This window comes from Panulirus ornatus, chromosome 7 (genome assembly GCF_036320965.1).
Source record: "Panulirus ornatus isolate Po-2019 chromosome 7, ASM3632096v1, whole genome shotgun sequence".
Classification (NCBI taxonomy): Eukaryota; Metazoa; Arthropoda; class Malacostraca; order Decapoda; family Palinuridae; genus Panulirus; species Panulirus ornatus.
Window position 1 is genome coordinate 14,197,415 of NC_092230.1, and position 27,920 is coordinate 14,225,334.

Genomic DNA, 27,920 nt, shown 5'->3' on the forward strand with positions numbered 1-27,920 from the left:
CTTTTCACTGCTAACAACTTGCCTCCCACACCATATATTCTTAGTACCTTCCACAAAGCATCTCTATCAACTCTATCATATGCCTTCTCAAGATCCATAAATGCTACATACAAATCTATTTGCTTTTCTAACTATTTCTCACATACATTCTTCACAGCAAACACCTGATCCACACATCCTCTACCACTTCTGAAACCACACTGCTCTTCCCCAATCTGATGCTCTGTACATGCCTTCACCCTCTCAATCAGTACCCTCCCATATAATTTACCAGGAATACTCAACAAACTTATACCTCTGCAATTTGAGCACTCAATCTTATCCCCTTTGCCTTTGTACAATGGCACTATACAAGCATTCCGCTAATACTCAGGCACCTCACCATGAATCATACATACATTAAATAACCTTACCAACCAGTCAACAATACAGTCACTCCATTTTTTAATAAATTCCACTGCAATACCATCCAAACCTATACATATTATCCCTGGGGATAAGGGAGAAAGAATACTTCCCACGTATTCCCTGCGTGTCGTAGAAGGCGACTAAAAGGATAGGGAGCGGGGGGCTGGAAATCCTACCCTCTTGTTTTTTTTTTTTAATTTTCCAAAAGAAGGAACAGAGAAGGGGGCCAGGTGAGGATATTCCCTAAGAGGCCCAGTCCCCTGTTCTTAACGCTACCTTGCTAATAACGGAAATGGCTAATAGTTTGAAAGAAAGACATGTATGTGTATATATATATATATATATATATATATATATATATATATATATATATATATACACATATATATATACCTTCCCTGGGGATAGGGGAGAAAGAATACTTCCCACGTATTCCCTGCGTGTCGTAGAAGGCGACTAAAAGGGAAGGGAGCGGGGGGCTGGAAATCCTCCCCTCTCGTTTTTTTTTTTTCCAAAAGAAGGAACAGAGGAGAGGTCCCTCTTGTTTTTTTTTTTTAATTTTCCAAAAGAAGGAACAGAGAAGGGGGCCAGGTGAGGATATTCCCTAAGAGGCCCAGTCCCCTGTTCTTAACGCTACCTTGCTAATAACGGAAATGGCTAATAGTTTGAAAGAAAGACATGTATGTGTGTGTATATATATATATATATATATATATATATATATATATATATATATACACAGATATAGGGTGTTTTGGTCGAGGTGGTGTGCAAAGTGAGAGGGTTAGGGAAAATGATTTGGTAAACAGAGAAGAGGTAGTAAAAGCTTTGCGGAAGATGAAAGCCGGCAAGGCAGCAGGTTTGGATGGTATTGCAGTGGAATTTATTAAAAAAGGGGGTGACTGTATTGTTGACTGGTTGGTAAGGTTATTTAATGTATGTATGACTCATGGTGAGGTGCCTGAGGATTGGCGGAATGCGTGCATAGTGCCATTGTACAAAGGCAAAGGGGATAAGAGTGAGTGCTCAAATTACAGAGGTATAAGTTTGTTGAGTATTCCTGGTAAATTATATGGGAGGGTATTGATTGAGAGGGTGAAGGCATGTACAGAGCATCAGATTGGGGAAGAGCAGTGCGGTTTCAGAAGTGGTAGAGGATGTGTGGATCAGGTGTTTGCTTTGAAGAATGTATGTGAGAAATACTTAGAAAAGCAAATGGATTTGTATGTAGCATTTATGGATCTGGAGAAGGCATATGATAGAGTTGATAGAGATGCTCTGTGGAAGGTATTAAGAATATATGGTGTGGGAGGCAAGTTGTTAGAAGCAGTGAAAAGTTTTTATCGAGGATGTAAGGCATGTGTACGTGTAGGAAGAGAGGAAAGTGATTGGTTCTCAGTGAATGTAGGTTTGCGGCAGGGGTGTGTGATGTCTCCATGGTTGTTTAATTTGTTTATGGATGGGGTTGTAAGGGAGGTAAATGCAAGAGTCCTGGAAAGAGGGGCAAGTATGAAGTCTGTTGGGGATGAGAGAGCTTGGGAAGTGAGTCAGTTGTTGTTCGCTGATGATACAGCGCTGGTGGCTGATTCATGTGAGAAACTGCAGAAGCTGGTGACTGAGTTTGGTAAAGTGTGTGGAAGAAGAAAGTTGAGAGTAAATGTGAATAAGAGCAAGGTTATTAGGTACAGTAGGGGTGAGGGTCAAGTCAATTGGGAGGTGAGTTTGAATGGAGAAAAACTGGAGGAAGTGAAGTGTTTTAGATATCTGGGAGTGGATCTGTCAGCGGATGGAACCATGGAAGCGGAAGTGGATCATAGGGTGGGGAGGGGGCGAAAATTTTGGGAGCCTTGAAAAATGTGTGGAAGTCGAGAACATTATCTCGGAAAGCAAAAATGGGTATGTTTGAGGGAATAGTGGTTCCAACAATGTTGTATGGTTGCGAGGCGTGGGCTATGGATAGAGATGTGCGCAGGAGGATGGATGTGCTGGAAATGAGATGTTTGAGGACAATGTGTGGTGTGAGGTGGTTTGATCGAGTAAGTAACGTAAGGGTAAGAGAGATGTGTGGAAATAAAAAGAGCGTGGTTGAGAGAGCAGAAGAGGGTGTTTTGAAATGGTTTGGGCACATGGAGAGAATGAGTGAGGAGAGATTGACCAAGAGGATATATGTGTCGGAGGTGGAGGGAACGAGGAGAAGAGGGAGACCAAATTGGAGGTGGAAAGATGGAGTGAAAAAGATTTTGTGTGATCGGGGCCTGAACATGCAGGAGGGTGAAAGGAGGGCAAGGAATAGAGTGAATTGGAGTCATGTGGTATACAGGGGTTGACGTGCTGTCAGTGGATTGAATCAAGGCATGTGAAGCGTCTGGGGTAAACCATGGAAAGCTGTGTAGGTATGTATATTTGCGTGTGTGGACGTGTGTATGTACATGTGTATGGGGGGGGGGGGGGCCATTTCTTTCGTCTGTTTCCTTGCGCTACCTCGCAAACGCGGGAGACAGCGACAAAGTATAAAAAAAAAAAAAAAAAAAAAAAAAAAATATACACATATATATATACCTTCCCTGGGGATAGGGGAGAAAGAATACTTCCCACGTATTCCCTGCGTGTCGTAGAAGGCGACTAAAAGGGAAGGGAGCGGGGGGCTGGAAATCCTCCCCTCTCGTTTTTTTTTTTTCCAAAAGAAGGAACAGAGGAGAGGTCCAGGTGAGGATATTCCCTCAAAGGCCCAGTCCTCTGTTCTTAACGCTACCTCGCTATTGCGGGAAATAGCGAATAGTATGAAAAAAAAAAAAAAAAATATATATATATATATATATATATATATATATATATATATATATATATATATAAGTTTGTTGAGTATTCCTGGTAAATTATATGGGAGGGTATTGATTGAGAGGGTGAAGGCATGTACAGAGCATCAGATTGGGGAAGAGCAGTGTGGTTTCAGAAGTGGTAGAGGATGTGTGGATCAGGTGTTTGCTTTGAAGAATGTATGTGAGAAATACTGAGAAAAGCAAATGGATTTGTATGTAGCATTTATGGATCTGGAGAAGGCATATGATAGAGTTGATAGAGATGCTCTGTGGAAGGTATTAAGAATATATGGTGTGGGAGGCAAGTTGTTAGAAGCAGTGAAAAGTTTTTATCGAGGATGTAAGGCATGTGTACGTGTAGGAAGAGAGGAAAGTGATTGGTTCTCAGTGAATGTAGGTTTGCGGCAGGGGTGTGTGATGTCTCCATGGTTGTTTAATTCGTTTATGGATGGGGTTGTTAGGGAGGTAAATGCAGGAGTTTTTGGAAAGAGGGGCAAGTATGAAGTCTGTTGGGGATGAGAGAGCTTGGGAAGTGAGTCAGTTGTTGTTCGCTGATGATACAGCGCTGGTGGCTGATTCATGTGAGAAACTGCAGAAGCTGGTGACTGAGTTTGGTAAAGTGTGCGAAAGAAGAAAGTTAAGAGTAAATGTGAATAAGAGCAAGGTTATTAGGTACAGTAGGGTTGAGGGTCAAGTCAATTGGGAGGTAAGTTTGAATGGAGAAAAACTGGAGGAAGTAAAGTGTTTTAGATATCTGGGAGTGGATCTGGCAGCGGATGGAACCATGGAAGCGGAAGTGGATCATAGGGTGGGGGAGGGGGCAAAAATTCTGGGAGCCTTGAGGAATGTGCGGAAGTCGAGAACATTATTTCAGAAAGCAAAATGGGTATGTTTGAAGGAATAGTGGTTCCAACAATGTTGTATGGTTGCGAGGCGTGGGCTATGGATAGAGCTGTGCGCAGGAGGATGGATGTGCTGGAAATGAGATGTTTGAGGACAATGTGTGGTGTGAGGTGGTTTGATCGAGTAAGTAACGTAAGGGTAAGAGAGATGTGTGGAAATAAAAAGAGCGTGGTTGAGAGAGCAGAAGAGGGTGTTTTGAAATGGTTTGGGCACATGGAGAGAATGAGTGAGGAAAGATTGACCAAGAGGATATATGTGTCGGAGGTGGAGGGAACGAGGAGAAGTGGGAGACCAAATTGGAGGTGGAAAGATGGAGTGAAAAAGATTTTGTGTGATCGGGGCCTAAACATGCAGGAGGGTAAAATGAGGGCAAGGAATAGAGTGAATTGGATCGATGTGTTATACCGGGGTTGACGTGCCGTCAGTGGATTGAATCAGGGCATGTGAAGAGTCTGGGGTAAACCATGGAAAGCTGTGTAGGTATGTATATTTGTGTGTGTGGACGTATGTATATACATGTGTATGGGGGTGGGTTGGGCCATTTCTTTCGTCTGTTTCCTGGCGCTACCTCGCAAACGCGGGAGACAGCGTCAAAGCAAAAAAAAAAAAATTATATATATATATATATATATATATATATATATATATATATATATATATATATTTTTTGCTTTGTCGCTGTCTCCCGCGTTTGCGAGGTAACGCAAGGAAACAGACGAAAGAAATGGCCCAACTCACCCCCATACACATGTATATACATACGTCCACACACGAAATATACATACCTACACAGCTTTCCATGGTTTACCCCAGACGCTTCACATGCCTTGATTCAATCCACTGACAGCACGTCAACCCCAGTATACCAAATCGCTCCAATTCACTCTATTCCTTGCCCTCCTTTCACCCTCCTGCATGTTCAGGCCCCGATCACACAAAATCTTTTTCACTCCATCTTTCCACCTCCAATTTGGTCTCCCTCTTCTCCTCGTTCCCTCCACCTCCGACACATATATTCTCTTGGTCAATCTTTCCTCACTCATTCTCTCCATGTGCCCGAACCATTTCAAAACACCCTTCTGCTCTCTCAACCACGCTCTTTTTATTTCCACACATCTCTCTTACCCTTACGTTACTTACTCGATCAAACCACCTCACACCACACATTGTCCTCAAACATCTCATTTCCAGCACATCCATCCTCCTGCGCACAACTCTATCCATAGCCCACGCCTCGCAACCATACAACATTGTTGGAACCACTATTCCTTCAAACATACCCATTTTTGCTTTCCAAGATAATGTTCTCGACTTCCACACATTCTTCAAGGCCCCCAGAATTTTCGCCCCCTCCCCCACCCTATGATCCACTTCCGCTTACATGGTTCCATCCGCTGCCAGATCCACTCCCAGATATCTAAAACACTTCACTTCCTCCAGTTTTTCTCCATTCAAACTCACCTCCCAATTGACCTGACCCTCAACCCTACTGTACCTAATAACCTTGCTCTTATTCACATTTACTCTTAACTTTCTTCTTTCACACACTTTACCAAACTCAGTCACCAGCTTCTGCAGTTTCTCACATGAATCAGCCACCAGCGCTGTATCATCAGCGAACAACAACTGACTCACTTCCCAAGCTCTCTCATCCCCAACATACTTCATACTTGCCCCTCTTTCCAAAACTCTTGCATTCACCTCCCTAACAACACCATCCATAAACAAATTAAACAACCATGGAGACATCACACACCCCTGCCACAAACCTACATTCACTGAGAACCAATCACTTTCCTCTCTTCCTACACGTACACATGCCTTACATCTTCGATAAAAATTTTTCACTGCTTCTAACAACTTGCCTCCTACACCATATATTCTTAATACCTTCCACAGAGCATCTCTATCAACTCTATCATATGCCTTCTCCAGATCCATAAATGCTACATACAAATCCATTTGCTTTTCTAACTATTTCTCACATACATTCTTCAAAGCAAACACCTGATCCACACATCCTCTACCACTTCTGAAACCACACTGCTCTTCCCCAATCTGATGCTCTGTACATGCCTTCACCCTCTCAATCAATACCCTCCCATATAATTTACCAAGAATACTCAACAAACTTATACCTCTGTAATTTGAGCACTCACTCTTATCCCCTTTGCCTTTGTACAATGGCACTATGCACGCATTCCACCAATCCTCAGGAACCTCACCATGAGTCATACATACATTAAATAACCTTACCAACCAGTCAACAATACAGTCACCCCCTTTTTTAATAAATTCCACAGCAATACCATCCAAACCTGCTGCCTTGCCGGCTTTCATCTTCCGCAAAGCTTTTACTACCTCTTCTCTGTTTACCAAATCATTTTCCCTAACCCTCTCACTTTGCACACCACCTCGACCAAAACACCCTATATCTGCCACTCTATCATCAAACACATTCAACAAACCTTCAAAATACTCACTCCATCTCCTTCTCACATCACCACTACTTGTTATCACTTCCCCATTTGCGCCCTTCACTGAAGTTCCCATTTGCTCCCTTGTCTTACGCACTTTATTTACCTCCTTCCAGAACATCTTTTTATTCTCCCTAAAATTTAATGATACTCTCTCACCCCAACTCTCATTTGCTCTTTTTTTCACCTCTTGCACCTTTCTCTTGACCTCCTGTCTCTTTCTTTTATACATCTCCCACTCAATTTCATTTTTTCCCTGCAAAAATCGTCCAAATGCCTCTCTCTTCTCTTTCACTAATACTCTTACTTCTTCATCCCACCACTCACTACCCTTTCTAATCAACCCACCTGATATATATATATATATATATATATATATATATATATATATATTTTTTTTTTTTTTTTTTTTTTTTAGACTTTGTCGCTGTCTCCCGCGTTTGCGAGGTAGCGCAAGGAAACAGACGAAAGAAATGGCCCAACCCCCCCCATACACATGTACATACACACGTCCACACACGGAAATATACATACCTACACAGCTTTCCATGGTTTACCCCGGACGCTTCACATGCCTTGATTCAATCCACTGACAGCACGTCAACCCCTGTATACCACATCGCTCCAATTCACTCTATTCCTTGCCCTCCTTTCACCCTCCTGCATGTTCAGGCCCCGATCACACAAAATCTTTTTCACTCCATCTTTCCACCTCCAATTTGGTCTCCCTCTTCTCCTTGTTCCCTCCACCTCTGACACATATATCCTCTTAGTCAATCTTTCCTCACTCATCCTCTCCATGTGCCCAAACACTTCAAAACACCCTCTTCTGCTCTCTCAACCACGCTCTTTTTATTTCCACACATCTCTCTTACCCTTACGTTACTCACTCGATCAAACCACCTCACACCACACATTGTCCTCAAACATCTCATTTCCAGCACATCCATCCTCCTGCACACAACTCTATCCATAGCCCACGCCTCGCAACCATACAACATTGTTGGAACCACTATTCCTTCAAACATACCCATTTTTGCTTTCCGAGATAATGTTCTCGACTTCCACACATTCTTCAAGGCCCCCAGGATTTTCGCCCCCTCCCCCACCCTATGATCCACTTCCGCTTCCATGGTTCCATCCGCTGCCAGATCCACTCCCAGATATCTAAAACACTTCACTTCCTCCAGTTTTTCTCCATTCAAACTCACCTCCCAATTGACTTGACCCTCAACCCTACTGTACCTAATAACCTTGCTCTTATTCACATTTACTCTTAACTTTCTTCTTCCACACACTTTTCCAAACTCAGTCACCAGCTTCTGCAGTTTCTCACATGAATCAGCCACCAGTGCTGTATCATCAGCGAACAACAACTGACTCACTTCCCAAGCTCTCTCATCCCCAACAGACTTCATACTTGCCCCTCTTTCCAAAACTCTTGCATTTACCTCCCTAACAACCCCATCCATAAACAAATTAAACAACCATGGAGACATCACACACCCCTGCCGCAAACCTACATTCACTGAGAACCAATCACTTTCCTCTCTTCCTACACGTACACATGCCTTACATCCTCGATAAAAACTTTTCACTGCTTCTAACAACTTTCCTCCCACACCATATATTCTTAGTACCTTCCACAGAGCATCTCTATCAACTCTATCATATGCCTTCTCCAGATCCATGAATGCTACATACAAATCCATTTGCTTTTCTAAGTATTTCTCACATACATTCTTCAAAGCAAACACCTGATCCACACATCCTCTACCACTTCTGAGACCACACTGCTCTTCCCCAATCTGATGCTCTGTACATGCCTTCACCCTCTCAATCAATACCCTCCCATATAATTTACCAGGAATACCCAACAAACTTATACCTCTGTAATTTGAGCACTCACTCTTATCCCCTTTGCCTTTGTACAATGGCACTATGCACGCATTCTGCCAATCCTCAGGCACCTCACCATGAGTCATACATACATTAAATAACCTTACCAACCAGTCAACAATACAGTCACCCCCTTTTTTAATAAATTCCACTGCAATACCATCCAAACCTGCTGCCTTGCCGGCTTTCATCTTCCGCAAAGCTTTCACTACCTCTTCTCTGTTTACCAAATCATTTTCCCTAACCCTCTCACTTTGCACACCACCTCGACCAAAACACCCTATATCTGCCACTCTATCATCAAACACATTCAACAAACCTTCAAAATACTCACTCCATCTCCTTCTCACATCACCACTACTTGTTATCACCTCCCCATTTGCGCCCTTCACTGAAGTTCCCATTTGCTCCCTTGTCTTACGCACTTTATTTACCTCCTTCCAGAACATCTTTTTATTCTCCCTAAAATTTAATGATACTCTCTCACCCCAACTCTCATTTGCCCTTTTTTTCACCTCTTGCACCTTTCTCTTGACCTCCTGTCTCTTTCTTTTATACATCTCCCACTCAATTGCATTTTTTCCCTGCAAAAATCGTCCAAATGCCTCTCTCTTCTCTTTCACTAATACTCTTACTTCTTCATTCCACCACTCACTACCCTTTCTAATCAACCCACCTCCCACTCTTCTCATGCCACAAGCATCTTTTGCGCAATCCATCACTGATTCCCTAAATACATCCCATTCCTCCCCCACTCCCCTTACTTCCATTGTTCTCACCTTTTTCCATTCTGTACTCAGTCTCTCCTGGTACTTCCTCACACAGGTCTCCTTCTCAAGCTCACTTACTCTCACCACCTTCTTCACCCCAACATTCACTCTTCTTTTCTGAAAACCCATACAAATCTTCACCTTAGCCTCCACAAGATAATGATCAGACATCCCTCCAGTTGCACCTCTCAGCACATTAACATCCAAAAGTCTCTCTTTCGCACGCCTGTCAATTAACACGTAATCCAATAACGCTCTCTGGCCATCTCTCCTACTTACATAAGTATACTTATGTATATCTCGCTTTTTAAACCAGGTATTCCCAATCATCAGTCCTTTTTCAGCACATAAATCTACAAGCTCTTCACCATTTCCATTTACAACACTGAACACCCCATGTATACCAATTATTCCCTCAACTGCCACATTACTCACCTTTGCATTCAAATCACCCATCACTATGACCCGGTCTCGGGGATCAAAACCACTAACACACTCATTTAGCTGCTCCCAAAACACTTGCCTCTCTTGATCTTTCTTCTCATGCCCAGGTGCATATGCACCAATAATCACCCACCTCTCTCCATCAACTTTCAGTTTTACCCATATTAATCGAGAATTTACTTTCTTACACTCTATCACATACTCCCACAACTCCTGTTTCAGGAGTATTGCTACTCCTTCCCTTGCTCTTGTCCTCTCACTAACCCCTGACTTTACTCCCCAGACATTCCCAAACCACTCTTCCCCTTTACCCTTGAGCTTCGTTTCACTCAGAGCCAAAACATCCAGGTTCCTTTCCTCAAACATACTACCTATCTCTCCTTTTTTCACATCTTGGTTACATCCACACACATTTAGGCACCCCACTCTGAGCCTTCGAGGAGGATGAGCACTCCCCGCGTGACTCCTTCTTCTGTTTCCCATTTTAGAAAGTTAATACAAGGAGGGGAGGATATATATATATATATACATATATATATATATATATATATATATATATATATATATATATATATATATATATATATATATATATATATATTCCCTGGGGATAGGGGAGAAAGAATACTTCCCATGTATTCCCTACGTGTCCTAGAAGGCGACTAAAAGGGGAGGGACCGGGGGGCTGGAAATCCTCCCCTCTCGTTTTTTTTAATTTTCCAAAAGAGGGAACAGAGAATTGGGCCAGGTGAGGGTATTCCCTCAAAGGCCCAGTCCTCTGTTCTTAACGCTACCTCGCTAATGCGGGAAATGGCGAATAGTTTGAAAGAAAAGATATATATATATATATATATATATATATATATATATATATATATATATATATATATATATATATATATATATATATATATATCCACTATATAAACATATTGGAAAGGATTACAATTTTGTACATGATCAAGTATATTCCTATGAGTCCATGGGAAAAATGAAACACGATAAGTTCCCAAGTGCACTTTCATGTAATAATCACACCATCAGGGGAGACACAAGAGAGAAATATAATAGTGTTGATATAGATATAAGAGACGTAGCTAGGATGCCATTTGGTAAACATGTAATTGTGCAAGAGAGACAATGATTGTATCATAAACTTAGCATGTGGACAAGAGGGTGAACTGTTTACAATTCACCTTCAGTCAGTCAGTAATGTCAGAACCATGCATAAATTCATATGTGCATGCATATCTGGTATGTAGTGGTTGGTAGGCATCCAACAACCTGGAAAGGTATATCACCAGTACTACCCACTTTGGCATTGGGGGGGTTTGTGATGGCAGCATGGAGCCAGCAATTCAGTGGTTTTGACATCAAGCTGCATTCCTCTGACACAGGTAGCTCTCTTTTTTTTTTTTTCTGCCTCACCCACACTTGCACTATCGGCATTGTGTCCACAAACTCAGAATTTTTTCTTGTTGCCCATAACACCTGACAACAGTTAACTCACACTGCTCATTCTTCGTAACTCTAGACTAGACTTTCCTGTGTTGAGTGATATGTGCTAGCCCTGCCTTTTGGCAAAATGGTTGAAGCAGTAGACAGAAGTTTTAGGTAGGATCATTAGGTAGAAACATTAAGCAGAAGTCGTCAGTAGGAACATTAGGTAGAAGCCTCCATAAACACTGCACTACACTTGGCTTTGTCAGTGGTCTGTGAAAGGTGAGGCACTAAAGGATAAGAAGCGGCACTGGAATTCAATAGTTATGGATACTCTATGGCCGTGGCCACTCTCTTGAGAGAGTTCCAGAAAGGAACAAGTATCAGTGATATAGATAGATATAGATAGCATGCATATCTATACATATATGCTGCATAAATGTATGGCCATTTCCTAACTTCCTACTCTTCTTTCACACCTGCACTGTGAGATCCTTGAGAGCGGCACTTGCTTCATACTCCTCATACAACGCCGTCACCTCCCGTACAGTCCAGTCGCTCACCAGCTCTCGAATCACCCGTGCATGGTCACAGGACTTGGATGACCGTCGCCGACGGATCAGCTTTCTTCGTAGGGTTGCCAGGCTTGTCAGTTTCTTTTTCTTCTCCCTGTAGCAGTAATAAGAATGAATGAATCTCACACATAAAAATCAATTAACTTCAGTTAAAAATTTTCTTTCTCAGTAACGAGATGAAATACAGAGTCCAGCCAGGAGAGTTTAAAGATCTCTAATTAAAGTTCTAATTACAGTACATTGTAAAAGAACAAATATTGTCTATGTGAACAAAAAGCACATTCAAAGTCTTATGATGATGCATATCAGCTTTATGCTTGCTAATCCTTTTGGCCAAACCACACCATTTCCCCATAGTATACAGCCGAACATCCAGAACACATATACTGTTGTACACATAGACAGGTATGGACACCTATCAAAGTGTTAAGAGGCAATAAAGTGCATGAGGGGCTCAGCAAGAAAGTAAGAAAAGCTGTGGAAGCTACCAACATATGTGTACATAAAGTGATAAACAATTGTGAGGGCTTTATAAGTTGGGCCAGACCAGCAGCAAAAATGGCGGTCACATAAAGCAGAGGAACATGGCAGTAAAATATAGAATAAGTTCGTCCCAGAATACAGAATGTAGAGCGGCATCTGGTGAGGTAGCACTATCTTACAAGGATACACTTGAATCTTTGTATCCTACTCAGTTTCTCTCAAGAAGCCTTCTGTGCAAGCCGAAATGTTAGAATAATATAACTCAGAAGCTTTCCTGTGTTTACTCACGTACACACACATACACACACTACCCATCTATCTATATCTCTAACACCTGTTCCCTTCTGGAACTCCTCAAAGGGATGGCCATGGTAATGGAGTCTCCATAACTAGTGAACTTCAGCATTGCTTCTTAGCCTCTAATGCCTCAACCTAACAGGCTACTGGCAGAGGGTGAGTTTACCTGTGTTTGCAGAGGCTCATACCTAATGTTCATACTGATTATGTCTACCAAATGCTCCTGCCTAATGTTCCTACCTACTACTTCTAGCTAATGTTTCTTCCTAAGGCTCCTATCCAAATGTTCCTACCTACTACTTTCATCTATTGCTCCTACCATTTTTGCCAAATAGCAGGGCTAGCACATAGCACTCACCACAGGAAAATTTAGATTTATGAAGAATGAGCCATGTGAGTTATATGTTGTCAAGTGTTATGTGTGACAAGGAAAGATTGTGTGTTTGTGGACAGAATGCCAGTAGTCCAGGTACAGGTGAGGTGAGGCAGAAAGAAAAGACAATTACCTGGGTCAGGGGAGCACAACTTGAAAACCACAGAAATGCTGGCTCACTATGCAGCCATCATTAACTCTCCTGATATCCAGGCAAGTAGTACTGGTAAAAGACCTCCATGGTCACTGGCTACCAACCTACCACAAACACACACACACACACGTTTTTTTTCTTTCCCCATACATGCTCACATATCTTGCATGAGTGTGGTTGCGTCAAGAAGAGATGACAGAGCCTTAGGGCGAAAATATCTCAATTGGTTCTTTGATCTGTTCTTTCTTTTAGAAAGTAATACTGGTCGGGAGGAATTCCAGCCACCTGCTTCTGCTCCTCTTAGTCAACTTCTACAACATGCAGGGAAAACAAGGGCAGTATTCTTTCTCCACTATCCCCAGATATATATATATATATGTGTGGATGTGTGGATCAGGTGTTTGCTTTGAAGAATGTATGTGAGAAATACTTAGAAAAGCAAATGGATTTGTATGTAGCATTTATGGATCTGGAGAAGGCATATGATAGAGTTGATAGAGATGCTCTGTGGAAAGTATTAAGAATATATGGTGTGGGTGGCAAGTTGTTAGAAGCAGTGAAAAGTTTTTATCGAGGATGTAAGGCATGTGTACGTGTAGGAAGAGAGGAAAGTGATTGGTTCTCAGTGAACGTAGGTTTGCGGCAGGGGTGTGTGATGTCTCCATGGTTGTTTAATTTGTTTATGGATGGGGTTGTTAGGGAGGTGAATGCAAGAGTTTTGGAAAGAGGGGCAAGAATGAAGTCTGTTGTCGATGAGAGAGCTTGGGAAGTGAGTCAGTTGTTCGCTGATGATACAGCGCTGGTGGCTGATTCATGTGAGAAACTGCAGAAGCTGGTGACTGAGTTTGGTAAAGTGTGTGAAAGAAGAAAGTTAAGAGTAAATGTGAATAAGAGCAAGGTTATTAGGTACAGTAGGGTTGAGGGTCAAGTCAATTGGGAGGTGAGTTTGAATGGGGAAAAACTGGAGGAAGTAAAGTGTTTTACATATCTGAGAGTGGATCTGGCAGCGGATGGAACCATGGAAGCGGAAGTGAATCATAGGGTGGGGGAGGGGGCGAAAATCGTGAGAGCCTTGAAGAATGTGTGGAAGTCGAGAACATTATCTCGGAAAGCGAAAATGGGTATGTTTGAAGGAATAGTCGTTCCAACAATGTTGTATGGTTGCGAGGCGTGGGCTATGGATAGAGTTGTGTGCAGGAGGGTGGATGTGCTGGAAATGAGATGTTTCAGGACAATGTGTGGTGTGAGGTGGTTTGATCGAGTAAGTAATGTAAGGGTAAGAGAGATGTGTGGAAATAAAAAGAGCGTGGTTGAGAGAGCAGAAGAGGGTGTTTTGAAATGGTTTGGGCACATGGAGAGAATGAGTGAGGAAAGATTGACCAAGAGGATATATGTGTCGGAGGTGGAGGGAACGAGGAGAAGTGGGAGACCAAATTGGAGGTGGAAAGACGGAGTGAAAAAGATTTTGTGTGATCGGGGCCTGAACATGCAGGAGGGTGAAAGGCGGGCAAGGAATAGAGTGAATTGGATCGATGTGGTATACCGGGGTTGACGTGCTGTCAGTGGATTGAATCAGGGCATGTGAAGCGTTTGGGGTAAACCATGGAAAGTTGTGTGGGGCCTGGATGTGGAAAGGGAGCTGTGGTTTCGGGCATTATTGCGTGACAGCTGGAGACTGAGTGTGAACGAATGGGGCCTTTGTTGTCCTTTCCTAGTGCAACCTCGCACACAGGAGGGGGGAGGGGATGGTATTCCATGTGTGGCGAGGTGGCGATGGGAATGAATAGGGGCAGACAGTGTGAATTGTGTGCATGGGTATATATGTATGTGTCTGTGTGTGTATATATATGTGTACATTGAGATGTATAGGTATGTATATTTGCGTGTGTGGGCGTGTGTGTGTGTACATTGTGTATTGGGGTGGGTTGGGCCATTTCTTTCGTCTGTTTCCTTGCGCTACCTCGCAAACGCGGGAGACAGCGACAAAGCAAAAAAAAAAAAAAAATATATATATATATATATATATATATATATATATATATATATATATATATATATATATATAGAGTGGAAGGTATTAAGGATATATGGTGTGGGAGGCAAGTTGTTAGAAGCAGTGAAAAGTTTTTATTGAGGATGTAAGGCATGTGTACGTGTAGGAAGAGAGGAAAGTGATTGGTTCTCAGTGAATGTAGGTTTGCGGCAGGGGTGTGCGATATCTCAATGGTTGTTCAATTTGTTTATGGATGGGGTTGTTAGGGAGGTGAATGCAAGAGTTTTGGAAAGAGGGGCAAGTATGCAGTCTGTTGTGGATGAGAGAGCTTGGGAAGTGAGTCAGTCATTGCTCGCTGATGATACAGCACTGATGGTTGATTCATGTGAGAAACTGCAGAAGCTGGTGACTGAGTTTGGTAAAGTGTGTGAAAGATGAAAGTTAAGGGTAAATGTGAATAAGAGCAAGGTTATTAGGTACAGTAGGGTTGAGGGTCAAGTCAATTGGGAGGTAAGTTTGAATGGAGAAAAACTGGAGGAAGTAAAGTGTTTTAGATATCTGGGAGTGGATTTGGCAGCAGATGGAACCACGGAAGCGGAAGTGAATCATAGGGTGGGGGAGGGGGCGAGAATTATGGGAGCCTTGAAGAATGTGTGGAAGTCAAAAACATCTCGGAAAGCAAAAATGGGTATGTTTGAAGGAATAGTCGTTCCTACAATGTTGTATGGTTGCGAGGTGTGGGCTATGGATGCTATGGATAGAGTTGTGCGTAGGAGGGTGGTTGTGCTGGAAATGAGATGTTTGAGGACAATATGTGGTGTGAGGTGGTTTGATCGAGTAAGAAATGTAAGGGTAAGAGAGATGTGAGGAAATAAAAAGTGTGGTTGAGAGAGCAGAAGTGGGTGTTTTGAAATGGTTTGGTCACATGGAGAGAATGAGTGAGGAAAGATTGACCAAGAGGATATATGTGTCAGAGGTGGAGGGAACGAGGAGAAGTGGGAGACCAAACTGGAGGTGGAAAGATGGAGTGAAAAAGATTTTGAGTGATCGGGGCCTGAATATGCAGGAGGGTGAAAGGCGTGCAAGGAATAGAGTGAATTGGAACGATGTGGTACACCGGGGTCGATGTGCTGTCAATGGATTGAACCAGGGCATGTGAAGCGCCTGGGGTAAACCATGAAAAGTTCTGTGGGGCCTGGATGTGGAGAGGGAGCTGTGGTTTCGGTGCATTATTACATGACAGCTAGAGACTGAATGTGAACGAATGGGGCCTTTGTTGTCTTTTCCTAGTGCTACCTCGCACACATGAGAGGGGGAGAGGGTTGTTATTCCATGTGTGGCGGGGTGGCGATGGGAATGAATAAAGGCAGAAAGTATGAATTATGTACATGTGTATATATGTATATGTCTGTGTGTGTATATATATGTGTACATTGAGATGTATAGGTATGTATATTTGCGTGTGTGGACGTGTACGTATATACATGTGTATGTGGGTGGGTTAGGCAATTCTTTCGTCTGTTTCCTTGCACTACCTCGCTAACGCGGGAGACAGCGACAAAGCAAAATAAATAAATAAATAGAGTGAATTGGAACGATGTGGTATACTGGGGTCGACGTGCTGTCAATGGATTGAACCAGGGCATGTGAAGCATCTGGGGTAAACCATAGAAAGTTCTGCGAGGCCTGGATGTGGAAAGGGAGCTGTGGTTTCAGTGCATTATACATGACAGCTAGAGACTGAGTGTGAACGAATGTGGCCTTTGTTGTCTTTTCCTAGCGCTACCTCGCACACATGCGGGGGGACGGGGTTGTTATTTCACGTGTGGCAGGGTGGCGATGGGAATGAATAAAGGCAGACAGTATGAATTATGTACATGTGTATATATGTATACGTCTGTGTGCGTTTTTTTTTTTTTTTTTTTTATACTTTGTCGCTGTCTCCCGCGTTTGCGAGGTAGCGCAAGGAAACAGACGAAAGAAATGGCCCAACCCCCCCCCCCCATACACATGTATATACATACGTCCACACACGCAAATATACATACCTACACAGCTTTCCATGGTTTACCCCAGACGCTTCACATGTCTTGATTCAATCCACTGACAGCACGTCAACCCCGGTATACCACATTGCTCCAATTCACTCTATTCCTTGCCCTCCTTTCACCCTCCTGCAAGTTCAGGCCCCGATCACACAAAATCTTTTTCACTCCATCTTTCCACCTCCAATTTGGTCTCCCTCTTCTCCTCGTTCCCTCCACCTCCGACACATATATCCTCTTGGTCAACCTTTCCTCACTCATTCTCTCCATGTGCCCAAACCATTTCAAAACACCCTCTTCTGCTCTCTCAACCACGCTCTTTTTATTTCCACACATCTCTCTCACCCTTACGTTACTTACTCGATCAAACCACCTCACACCACACATTGTCCTCAGACATCTCATTTCCAGCACATCCATCCTCCTGCGCACAACTCTATCCATAGCCCACGCCTCGCAACCATACAACATTGTTGGAACCACTATTCCTTCAAACATACCCATTTTTGCTTTCCGAGATAATGTTCTTGACTTCCACACATTCTTCAAGGCTCCCAGAATTTTCGCCCCCTCCCCCACCCTATGGTCCACTTCTGCTTCCATGGTTCCATCCGCTGCCAGATCCACTCCCAGATATCTAAAACACTTCACTTCCTCCAGTTTTTCTCCATTCAAACTCACCTCCCAATTTACTTGACCCTCAACCCTACTGTACCTAATAACCTTGCTCTTATTCACATTTACTCTTAACTTTCTTCTTCCACACACTTTATCAAACTCCGTCACCAGCTTCTGCAGTTTCTCACATGAATCAGCCACCAGCGCTGTATCATCAGCGAACAACAACTGACTCACTTCCCAAGCTCTCTCATCCCCAACAGACTTCATACTTGCCCCTCTTTCCAAAACTCTTGCCTTTACCTCCCTAACAACCCCATCCATAAACAAATTAAACAACCATGGAGACATCACACACCCCTGCCGCAAACCTACATTCACTGAGAACCAATCACTTTCCTCTCTTCCTACACGTACACATGCCTTACATCCTCGATAAAAACTTTTCACTGCTTCTAACAACTTGCCTCCCACACCATATATTCTTAATACCTTCCACAGAGCATCTCTATCAACTCTATCATATGCCTTCTCCAGATCCATAAATGCTACATACAAATCCATTTGCTTTTCTAAGTATTTCTCACATACATTCTTCAAAGCAAACACCTGATCCACACATCCTCTACCACTTCTGAAACCACACTGCTCTTCCCCAATCTGATGCTCTGTACATGCCTTCACCCTCTCAATCAATACCCTCCCATACAATTTACCAGGAATACTCAACAAACTTATACCTCTGTAATTTGAGCACTCACTCTTATCCCCTTTTCCTTTGTACAATGGCACTATGCACGCATTCCTCCAATCCTCAGGCACCTCACCATGAGTCATACATACATTAAATAACCTTACCAACCAGTCAACAATACAGTCACCCCCTTTTTTAATAAATTCCACTGCAATACCATCCAAACCTGCTGCCTTGCCGGCTTTCATCTTCCGCAAAGCTTTCACTACCTCTTCTCTGTTTACCAAATCGTTTTCCCTAACCCTCTTACTTTGCACACCACCTCGACCAAAACACCCTATATCTGCCACTCTATCATCAGACACATTCAACAAACCTTCAAAATACTCACTCCATCTCCTTCTCACATCACCACTACTTGTTATCACCTCCCCATTTGAGCCCTTCACTAAAGTTCCCATTTGCTCCCTTGTCTTACGCACTTTATTTACCTCCTTCCAGAACATCTTTTTATTTTCCCTAAAATTTAATGACACTCTCTCACCCCAACTCTCATTTGCCCTTTTTTTCACCTCTTGCACCTTTCTCTTGACCTCCTGTCTCTTTCTTTTATACATCTCCCACTCAATTGCATTTTTTCCCTGCAAAAATCGTCCAAATGCCTCTCTCTTCTCTTTCACTAATACTCTTACTTCTTCATCCCACCACTCACTACCCTTTCTAATCAACCCACCTCCCACTCTTCTCATGCCACAAGCATCTTTTGCGCAATCCATCACTGACTCCCTAAATACATCCCATTCCTCCCCCACTCCCCTTACTTCCATTGTTCTCACCTTTTTCCATTCTGTACACAGTCTCTCCTGGTACTTCCTCACACAGGTCTCCTTCCCAAGCTCACTTACTCTCACCACCTTCTTCACCCCAACATTCACTCTTCTTTTCTGAAAACCCATACAAATCTTCACCTTAGCCTCCACAAGATAATGATCAGACATCCCTCCAGTTGCACCTCTCAGCACATTAACATCCAAAAGTCTCTCTTTCGCACGCCTGTCAATTAACACGTAATCCAATAACGCTCTTTGGCCATCTCTCCTACTTACATAAGTGTACTTATGTATATCTCGCTTTTTAAACCAGGTATTCCCAATCATCAGTCCTTTTTCAGCACATAAATCTACAAGCTCTTCACCATTTCCATTGACAACACTGAACACCCCATGTATACCAATTATTCCCTCAACTGCCACATTACTCACCTTCGCATTCAAATCACCCATCACTATAACCCGGTCTCGTGCATCAAAACCACTAACACACTCATTCAGCTGCTCCCAAAACACTTGCCTCTCATGATCTTTCTTCTCATGCCCAGGTGCATATGCACCAATAATCACCCACCTCTCTCCATCAACTTTCAGTTTTACCCATATTATTCGAGAATTTACTTTCTTACATTCTATCACATACTCCCACAACTCCTGTTTCAGGAGTATTGCTACTCCTTCCCTTGCTCTTGTCCTCTCACTAACCCCTGACTTTACTCCCCAGACATTCCCAAACCACTCTTCTCCTTTACCCTTGAGCTTCGTTTCACTCAGAGCCAAAACATCCAGGTTCCTTTCCTCAAACATACTACCTATCTCTCCTTTTTTCACATCTTGGTTACATCCAAACACATTTAGGCACCCCACTCTGAGCCTTCGAGGAGGATGAACACTCCCCGCGTGACTCCTTCTTCTGTTTCCCATTTTATATATGTATATATATGTGTATATATATATATATATGTATACGTTAAGATGTATAGGTATGTATATTTGCGTGTGTGGACGTGTACGTATATACATGTGTATGTGGGTGGGTTGGGCCATTCTTTTGTCTGTTTCCTTACGCTACCTCGCTAACGTGGCAGACAGCGACAAAGCAAAATAAATAAATGACATATATATATATTTTTACCTTTCATTTATTATACTTTGTCGCTGTCTCCCACATTAACTAGGTAGCACAAGGAAACAGACAAAAGAATGGCCCAACCTAACCATATACACATGTATATACATACACATCCACAAACACACATATACATACCTATACATCTCAACATATATATATACACACAAACATATACATATATACACATGTACATAATTCATAGTCTGCCCTTATTCATTCCCATCGCCACCCCGCCACACATGAAATGACAACCCCCTCCCCCCCTCATGTGCACAAGGTAGTGCTAGGAAAAGACGACAAAGGCCACATTTGTTCACATTCAGTCTGTAGCTGTCATGTATAATGCACCGAAACCACAGCTCTCTTTCCACATCCAGGCCCCACAAAACTTTCCATGGTTTACCCCAAACGCTTCACATGCCCTGGTTCAATCCACTGACAACATGTCGACCCCGGTATACAACATCGTTCCAATTCACTCTACTCCTTGCACACCTTTCACCCTCCAGCATGTTCAGGCCCCGATCGCTCAAAATCTTTTTCACTCCATCTTTCCACCTCCAATTTGGTGTCCCACTTCTCGTTCCCTCTACCTCTGACAGATATATATCCTCTTTGTCAAGCTTTCCTCACTCATTCTCTCCATGTGACCAAACCACTTCAAAACACCCTCTTCTGCTCTCTCAACCACACTCTTTTCATTACCACACACCTTTCACCCTCTTGCATGTTCAGGCCCCGATAACTCAAAATCTTTTTCACTCCATCTTTCCACCTCCAATTTGGTCTCCCACTTCTCCTCGTTCCCTCCACCTCCGACACATACATCCTCTTGGTCAATCTCCTCACTCATTCTCTCCATGTGCCCAAACCATTTCAAAACACCCTCTTCTACTCTCTCAACCACGCTCTTTTTATTTCCACACATCTCTCTTACCCTTACATTACTTACTCGATCAAACCACCTCACACCACACATTGTCCTCAAACATCTCATTTCCAGCACATCCACCCTCCTGCGCACAACTCTATCCATAGCCCACGCCTCGCAACCATACAACATTGTTGAAACCACTATTCCTTCAAACATACCCATTTCTGCTTTCCGAGATAATGTTCTCGACTTCCACACATTCTTCAAGACTCCCAGGATTTTCGCCTCCTCCCACACCCTATGATTCACTTCCGCTTCCATGGTTCCATCCGCTGCCAGATCCACTCCCAGATATCTAAAACACTTTACTTCCTCCAGTTTTTCTCCATTCAAACTTACCTCCCAATTGACTTGACCCTCAACCCTACTGTACCTAATATCCTTGCTCTTATTCACATTTACTCTTAACTTTCTTCTTTCACACACTTTACCAAACTCAGTCACCAGCTTCTGCAGTTTCTCACATGAATCAGCCACCAGTGCTGTATCATCAGCGAACAACAACTGACTCACTTCCCAAGCTCTCTCATCCACAACAGACGTCATACTTGCCCCTCTTTCCAAACCTCTTGCATTCACCTCCCTAACAACCCCATCCATAAACAAATTAAACAACCATGGAGACATCACACACCCCTGCTGCAAACCTACATTCAATGAGAACCAATCACTTTCCTCTCTTCCTACACGTACACATGCCATACATCCTCGATAAAAACTTTTCACTGCTTCTAACAACTTGCCTCCCACACCATATATTCTTAATACCTTCCACAGAGCATCTCTATCAACTCTATCATATGCCTTCTCCAGATCCATAAATGCTACATACAAATCCATTTGCTTTTCTAAGTATTTCTCACATACATATATAAATATGTATATACATATATATATACATGTTACCCAGGGGGATAGGGGAAAAAGAATACTTCCCACATATTCCCTGCATGTCATAGAAGGCGAATAAAAGGGGAGGGAGCGGGGGGCTGGAAATCTTCCCCTCTCATTTTTAATTTTCCAAAAGAAGGGGGCCAAGTGAGGATACTCCCTCAAAGGCTCAGTCCTCAGTTCTTAGTGCTACCTCGCTAATGTGGGAAATGGGGAATAGTATGAAAAAAATTTGTATATACCATTATTATTATTATATATATTTATTCATTTTGCTTTGTCGCTGTCTCCCGCGTTTGCGAGGTAGCGCAAGGAAACAGACGAAAGAAATGGCCCAACCCACCCCCATACACATGTATATACATACACGTCCACATACGCAAATATACATACTTATACATCTCAATGTACACATATATATACACACACAGACATATACATATATACACATGTACATAATTCATACTGTCTGCCTTTATTTATTCCCTTCGCCACCTCGCCACACATGGAATAACATCCCCCTCCCCCCTCATGTGTGCGAGGTAGCGCTAGGAAAACACAACAAAGGTCCCATTCGTTCACACTCAGTCCCCAGCTGCCGCATAATAATGCCTGAAACCACAGCTCCCCCTCCACATCACATGCCCTGATTCAATCCATTGACAGCAAGTCGACCCCGGTAAACCACATCGATCCAATTCACTCTATTCCTTGCCCGCCTTTCACCCTCCTGCATGTTCAGGCCCCCATCACTCAAAATCTTTTTCACTCCATCTTTCCACCTCAAATTTGGTCTCCCACTTCTCCTCGTTCCCTCCACCTCCGACACATATATCCTCTTGGTCAATCTTTCCTCACTCATTCTCTCCATGTCCCCAAACCATTTCAAAACACCCTCTTCTGCTTTCTCAACCACGCTCTTTTCATTTCCACACATCTCTCTTACCCTTACATTACTTACTCGATCAAACCACCTCACACCACATATTGTCCTCAAACATCTCATTTCCAGCACATCCACCATCCTGCACACAACTCTATCCATAGCCCACGCCTCGCAACCATACAACATTGTTGGAACCACTATTCCTTCAAACATACCCATTTTTGCTTTCCGAGATAATGTTCTCGACTTCCAAATATTCTTCAAGGCTCCCAGGATTTTCGCCCCCTCCCCCACCCTATGATTCACTTCCACTTCCATCATTCCATCCGCGGCCAGATCCACTCCTAGTTATCTAAAACACTTTACTTCCTCCAGTTTTTCTCCATTCAAACTTACCTCCCAATTGACTTGACCCTCAACCCTACTGTACCTAATAACCTTGCTCTTATTCACATTTACTCTTAACTTTCTTCTTTCACACACTTTACCAAACTTAGTCACCAGCTTCTGCAATTTCTCACATGAATCAGCCACCAGTGCTGTATCATCAGCGAACAACAACTGACTCACTTCCCAAGCTCTCTCATCCACAACAGACTGCATACTTGCCCCTCTTTCCAAAACTCTTGCATTCACCTCCCTAACAACCCCATCCATAAACAAATTAAACAACCATGGAGACATCACACACCCCTGCCGCAAACCTACATTCACTGAGAACCAATCACTTTCCTCTCTTCCTACACGTACACATGCCTTACATCTTTGATAAAAACTTTTCACTGCTTCTAACAACTTGCCTCCCACACCATATATTCTTAGTACCTTCCACAGAGCATCTCTATCAACTCTATCATATGTCTTCTCCAGATCCATAAATGCTACATACAAATTTTCACTCCATCCTTCCACCTCCAATTTGGTCTCCCAATTCTCCTTGTTCCCTCCACCTCTGACACATATATCCTCTTTGTTAATCTTCCCACACTCATTCTCTCCATATGTCCAAAACATTTCAACACACCCTCTTCTGCTCTCTCAACCACACTCTTTTTATTTCCACACATCTCTCTTACCTTTTCATTACTTACTAGATCAAACTACCTCACACCACACATTGTCCTCAAACATTTCATTTCCAATACATCCACCCTCCTCCGTACAACCCTATCTACAGCCCCTCCGTACAAACCTATCTATAGCCCGTCTCGCAACCATATAATAGCGTTGGAAGTATCATTCCTTCAAAACATACAAGTATCATTCCTTCAAACATACCCATTTTTGGTCTCCGTGATAATGTTCTTGTCGCTTTCCACACATTCTTTATCGCACCCAGAATCTGCAAAATTATCTGAGCCATTTTCAATTATGCCTGCCCTCACTTGCTGAAGACTAATCCACTTTCATTTCTTATCAAGATCACTTTCCTCTTACAATCAAAAACATATTTTTCTTATAATGATAACAGTTTAATATCCACCTAATCATTATCATTTGTGCCTGAGTGACAATCACTTATTTGCTGGGCCAATAAAGGTGTTGCACGAAGTATCGAACAGAAACACCTCGGACGAAAAGGTTCTACCTTTTCCCTCTGCCTAGTATATGGGTTAATGACATAGCAGGATTTTTTCTGAGGCTAAAATCTTTATGCTAACTGTAGATGCCTGTGACATATCAAATAGAAACACCTTAAAATTTAAATGAGGGTAGGAAGAGGCAATAAGTAAAAGTACAGCAGCAATCATCATGCTGTGCCCACACAAGTATGATTGCAATTACATTAAACAGAGGCTGGAAAAGCTTAAACATCAATTAATGTTGGTAGCAGTCTCTTAAGATAAAATCAGTTACTGTCAACTGCTGTTTAAAGGTACCATTGCTACATGTGAGTAATGCAACCATAGACATTCCCAATTTCAGCATTAACCCACTAACATCCATACATCTTGCCTTTTTTCTCTCCACAATATTTGAGGTTTTTGTAAGCGTGCAGATGTTGTTTTTATTCTTACAGAACTAGTGAAGAACAAACAAACAAAAAACCTAGCCATGAAATACCCACAAAAAAGCTATTGCTCAACTACTATGAGAGACAAGAGAGGAAAGTGTCGTTTCACGTACGTCTTGATATCTATGGTTTTCATCTTACAGTGGACAAATAGACATAGAAATTTAAAGCACATACTAAGATTCGCAACTACAAAAGATAGAATGGAACAATTAGGAGAAATATTAAGTAATGCTAACAAGGAAATAATGGAATCATATACAAGGGAACAGAGATTAAAAGAAGAAAATCAATTACAGTGTGTGGGTCTGTAAGTAAAAGTCATTTCCTAACATGAATAGAGGAAAGAACAAATGGTCTGAGCCTGAACCATTCAAAGAAGATAGCAGTTATGTAATGATCACATAAGAATATGTCAAGAATTCTTCAAATGTTAGTTAACCGATATAAGTCTTGTTTAGCACAAAAGAGCATGAAGAAATAGATCAAGAAATGTTTAATGATTATAATGAGCATGCACTCAGAGATATAAACTTATCAAAAAGTGATATAATCAAAGCACCGGATCATCTTAAAACTCATCTTGAAGACCAGATGAGATTCCTGAAATTTTTCTGAAGATGAAAGAAATAATAGCCAAAACTCTCACAATGCTGCTGAGAAAAAGCCCAGACCAAACGAGCATATATATATATATATATATATATATATATATATATATATATATATATATATATATATAGATATATATATATATATATATATATATATATATATATACTATTTTTTTTTTATTATACTTTGTCGCTGTCTCCCGCGTTTGCGAGGTAGCGCAAGGAAACAGACGAAAGAAATGGCCCAACCCCCCCCATACACATGTATATACATACGTCCACACACGCAAATATACATACCTACACAGCCTTCCACGGTTTACCCCAGACGCTTCACATGCCCTGCTTCAATCCACTAACAGCACGTCAACCCCGGTATACCACATCACTCCAACTCACTCTATTCCTTGCCCTCCTTTCACCCTCCTGCATGTTCAGGCCCCGATCACACAAAATCTTTTTCACTCCATCTTTCCACCTCCAATTTGGTCTCCCTCTTCTCCTTGTTCCCTCCACCTCCGACACATATATCCTCTTGGTCAATCTTTCCTCACTCATCCTCTCCATGTGCCCAAACCACTTCAAAACACCCTCTTCTGCTCTCTCAACCAAGCTCTTTCTATTTCCACACATCTCTCTTACCCTTACGTTACTCACTCGATCAAACCACATCACACCACACATTGTCCTCAAACATCTCATTTCCAGCACATCCATCCTCCTGCGCACAACTCTATCCATAGCCCACGCCTCGCAACCATACAACATTGTTGGAACCACTATTCCTTCAAACATACCCATTTTTGCTTTCCGAGATAATGTTCTCGACTTACACACATTCTTCAAGGCCCCCAGGATTTTCGCCCCCTCCCCCACCCTATGATCCACTTCCGCTTCCATGGTTCCATCCGCTGCCAGATCCACTCCCAGATATCTAAAACACTTCACTTCCTCCAGTTTTTCTCCATTCAAACTCACCTCCCAATTGACTTGACCCTCAACCCTACTGTACCTAATAACCTTGCTCTTATTCACATTTACTCTTAACTTTCTTCTTCCACACACTTTTCCAAACTCAGTCACCAGCTTCTGCAGTTTCTCACATGAATCAGCCACCAGCGCTGTATCATCAGCGAACAACAACTGACTCACTTCCCAAGCTCTCTCATCCCCAACAGACTTCATACTTGCCCCTCTTTCCAAAACTCTTGCATTTACCTCCCTAACAACCTCATCCATAAACAAATTAAACAACCATGGAGACATCACACACCCCTGCCGCAAACCTACATTCACTGAGAACCAATCACTTTCCTCTCTTCCTACACGTACACATGCCTTACATCCTCGATAAAAACTTTTCACTGCTTCTAACAACTTTCCTCCCACACCATATATTCTTAATACCTTCCACAGAGCATCTCTATCAACTCTTATCATATGCCTTCTCCAGATCCATAAATGCTACATATTTTATATTTATTTATTATACTTTGTCGCTGTCTCCCGCGTTTGCGAGGTAGCGCAAGGAAACAGACGAAAGAAATGGCCCAACCCCCCCCCCCATACACCTGTATATACATACGTCCACACACGCAAATATACATAACTACACAGCTTTCCATGGTTTACCCCAGACGCTTCACATGCCTTGATTCAATCCACTGACAGCACGTCAACCCCGGTATACCACATCGCTCCAATTCACTCTATTCCTTGCCCTCCTTTCACCCTCCTGCATGTTCAGGCCCCGATCACACAAAATCTTTTTCACTCCATCTTTCCACCTCCAATTTGGTCTCCCTCTTCTCCTCGTTCCCTCCACCTCCGACACATATATCCTCTTGGTCAATCTTTCCTCACTCATTCTCTCCATGTGCCCAAACCACTTCAAAACACCCTCTGGCTGATTCATGTGAGAAACTACAGAAGCTGGTGACTGAGTTTGGTAAAGTGTGTGGAAGAAGAAAGTTAAGAGTAAATGTGAATAAGAGCAAGGTTATTAGGTACAGTAGGGTTGAGGGTCAAGTCAATTGGGAGGTGAGTTTGAATGGAGAAAAACTGGAGGAAGTGAAGTGTTTTAGATATCTGGGAGTGGATCTGGCAGCGGATGGAACCATGGAAGCGGAAGTGGATCATAGGGTGGGGGAGGGGGCGAAAATTCTGGGGGCCTTGAAGAATGTGTGGAAGTCGAGAACATTATCTCGGAAAACAAAAATGGGTATGT

General features: G+C 42.6%; 1 protein-coding gene across 1 annotated transcript in view; it reads right to left on the reverse strand.

Annotated features, from left to right (window-relative positions):
• LOC139749422 (BTB/POZ domain-containing protein 7) overlaps positions 1 to 27,920 on the reverse strand; it is a 409,317-nt gene that overhangs the window by 207,507 nt on the left and 173,890 nt on the right. The window contains exon 4 of the mRNA XM_071663268.1: positions 11,640 to 11,829. Coding sequence (XP_071519369.1) covers positions 11,640 to 11,829 — 190 coding nt within the window. The remainder of the gene's footprint in view (positions 1 to 11,639; positions 11,830 to 27,920) is intronic.